At 53.2% G+C, this 1,531-nt stretch overlaps 1 protein-coding gene across 1 annotated transcript; it reads right to left on the minus strand.

Annotated features, from left to right (window-relative positions):
- Positions 1–489: 489 nt before the first annotated feature.
- SF3B5 (splicing factor 3b subunit 5) lies at positions 490–1,284 on the minus strand. The gene has a single exon (XM_055266321.2). It carries the CDS (start codon positions 1,101–1,103, stop codon positions 843–845), a length of 261 nt encoding a protein of 86 aa, XP_055122296.1. The 5' UTR covers positions 1,104–1,284; the 3' UTR covers positions 490–842.
- Between the last annotated feature and the right edge of the window lie 247 nt (positions 1,285–1,531).

Below are 1,531 nucleotides of genomic sequence, written 5' to 3' on the forward strand. Positions count from 1 at the left end.
TAACATTTGCTTATTACGTCTACAGTGTTTGACCTCCTTTCTCCACCACCAGCATAATGTAAGCCCCAAGAACATGGGAAAATGCCTGTCACATAGAGCTCAACAAATATTTGTTGAATGTAGAATGGATGAACTCGCTTGCCAGCTTGTCATTTCTGGAGACATGGCCACAAATTCCCAAGAAAAAGAAAAGATGCATTTTAAAGAGGCTAGGGAGGACAATGACAGCAAAGACTGCAAAGACTTTTAAAACGGGAGAAAAAGAAGATGGGGTATAATAACCACAAATTTCAATACTGAAGGCATCGTGAGCCTGAAAACAACGCTCTTGGGAGAAATGGCAGTCGGGGAATTAATTATAAAGGTAGACAGGGCGGATCTAAGTGCCTGGCCATGGACACTCGCATGCGCTCCCTCACCTAAACCCACTTCCCGCTCGGCTCTTTCCGGAGCCTTCCACCCTAACACAGGAAGTTCACACCACGAGACTGAACGATTTCTAAACTTTATGGAAAAAGCCAATGACAATCAATTAGCCAAAAACGAGACGCCAAATCCCATCTCACTCCACCGCCATGCCCTCTTCTCAAACGCTTGCCGGCTCTAGGACCTCTCCACCAGCACAGTTCTCAGGAGTCCTGCTGGTCTCCCAATGCTGTTCTAAGGGTCCACATGAAGGCAGGTCAGGCGGGACTCCCCGGGCAAGCACTTCTGTACGCGGAAAGCACGAGGCGCAGGAGCCATGGAGAGCCGGTCTTTTGGAGACAGGAATACTCAAGAGGATTGGCAAACCGGAAGAACGCTGGGAGAGGTGCCCCGCACAGCGGTGGTAAGGCAGCGTCTCAGTTCTCCTCGGGCTTGTCGGCTGGCGGTCCACAAGGCTGAAGCATCTTCTCCATCAAGTTGAAGCGGACTCGTGCTTTGCTCTCATTCTCCGCAATGGCGAAGTAGTTGAGAAGGTCGAAGTGGCCCATGTAGGAGCAGTACGAGTCGCGGTGTTGGTTCACCAGCCACTCCCATTTGGTGGTGTCGGCGTGGCCCGTGCCGATGTACTTGGACTGCAGGTGCTCCAGCTGGCTATGGATGGTGTAGCGGTCAGTCATCTCGACGCTTTCCCCTTCGCTGTCAGGTCAGAGGCCGCAGGCAACAAGCCGCCGCTCTAGCGTTTTACAGGAGAGCGAGGCCACCGCGCGGAAGCTCCAGACCCGCGCCGTCGCAGAGGAATGGCGTCAGGACGACTAAGTAGCGTAACTCTCGCTCATAGGGCTCAGAGGCGGAAGCGGAAGCACATTCTGTCACGCAATTGGAGTTGCTGAGGCGACGCCACAAGTGTGCCGCCCCTGTGGAGAGCCCCGCCCCATCAGAGAACGTTGCATGATGGTCCACTTAGTGGCTAAGGTAGGCCCTTTTCCAACAGGGAGCGTTGCATGCTGGGACTTGTGGTCTTGGGAGTTCGTGCACGCAGGCTTCCGGGACTCCTGGTCGCGTTCCGTTGTTTGTTTGTTTGTTTGTTTGTTTGTTTGTTTAACAC

This window comes from Symphalangus syndactylus, chromosome 2 (genome assembly GCF_028878055.3).
Source record: "Symphalangus syndactylus isolate Jambi chromosome 2, NHGRI_mSymSyn1-v2.1_pri, whole genome shotgun sequence".
Taxonomy (NCBI): Eukaryota; Metazoa; Chordata; class Mammalia; order Primates; family Hylobatidae; genus Symphalangus; species Symphalangus syndactylus.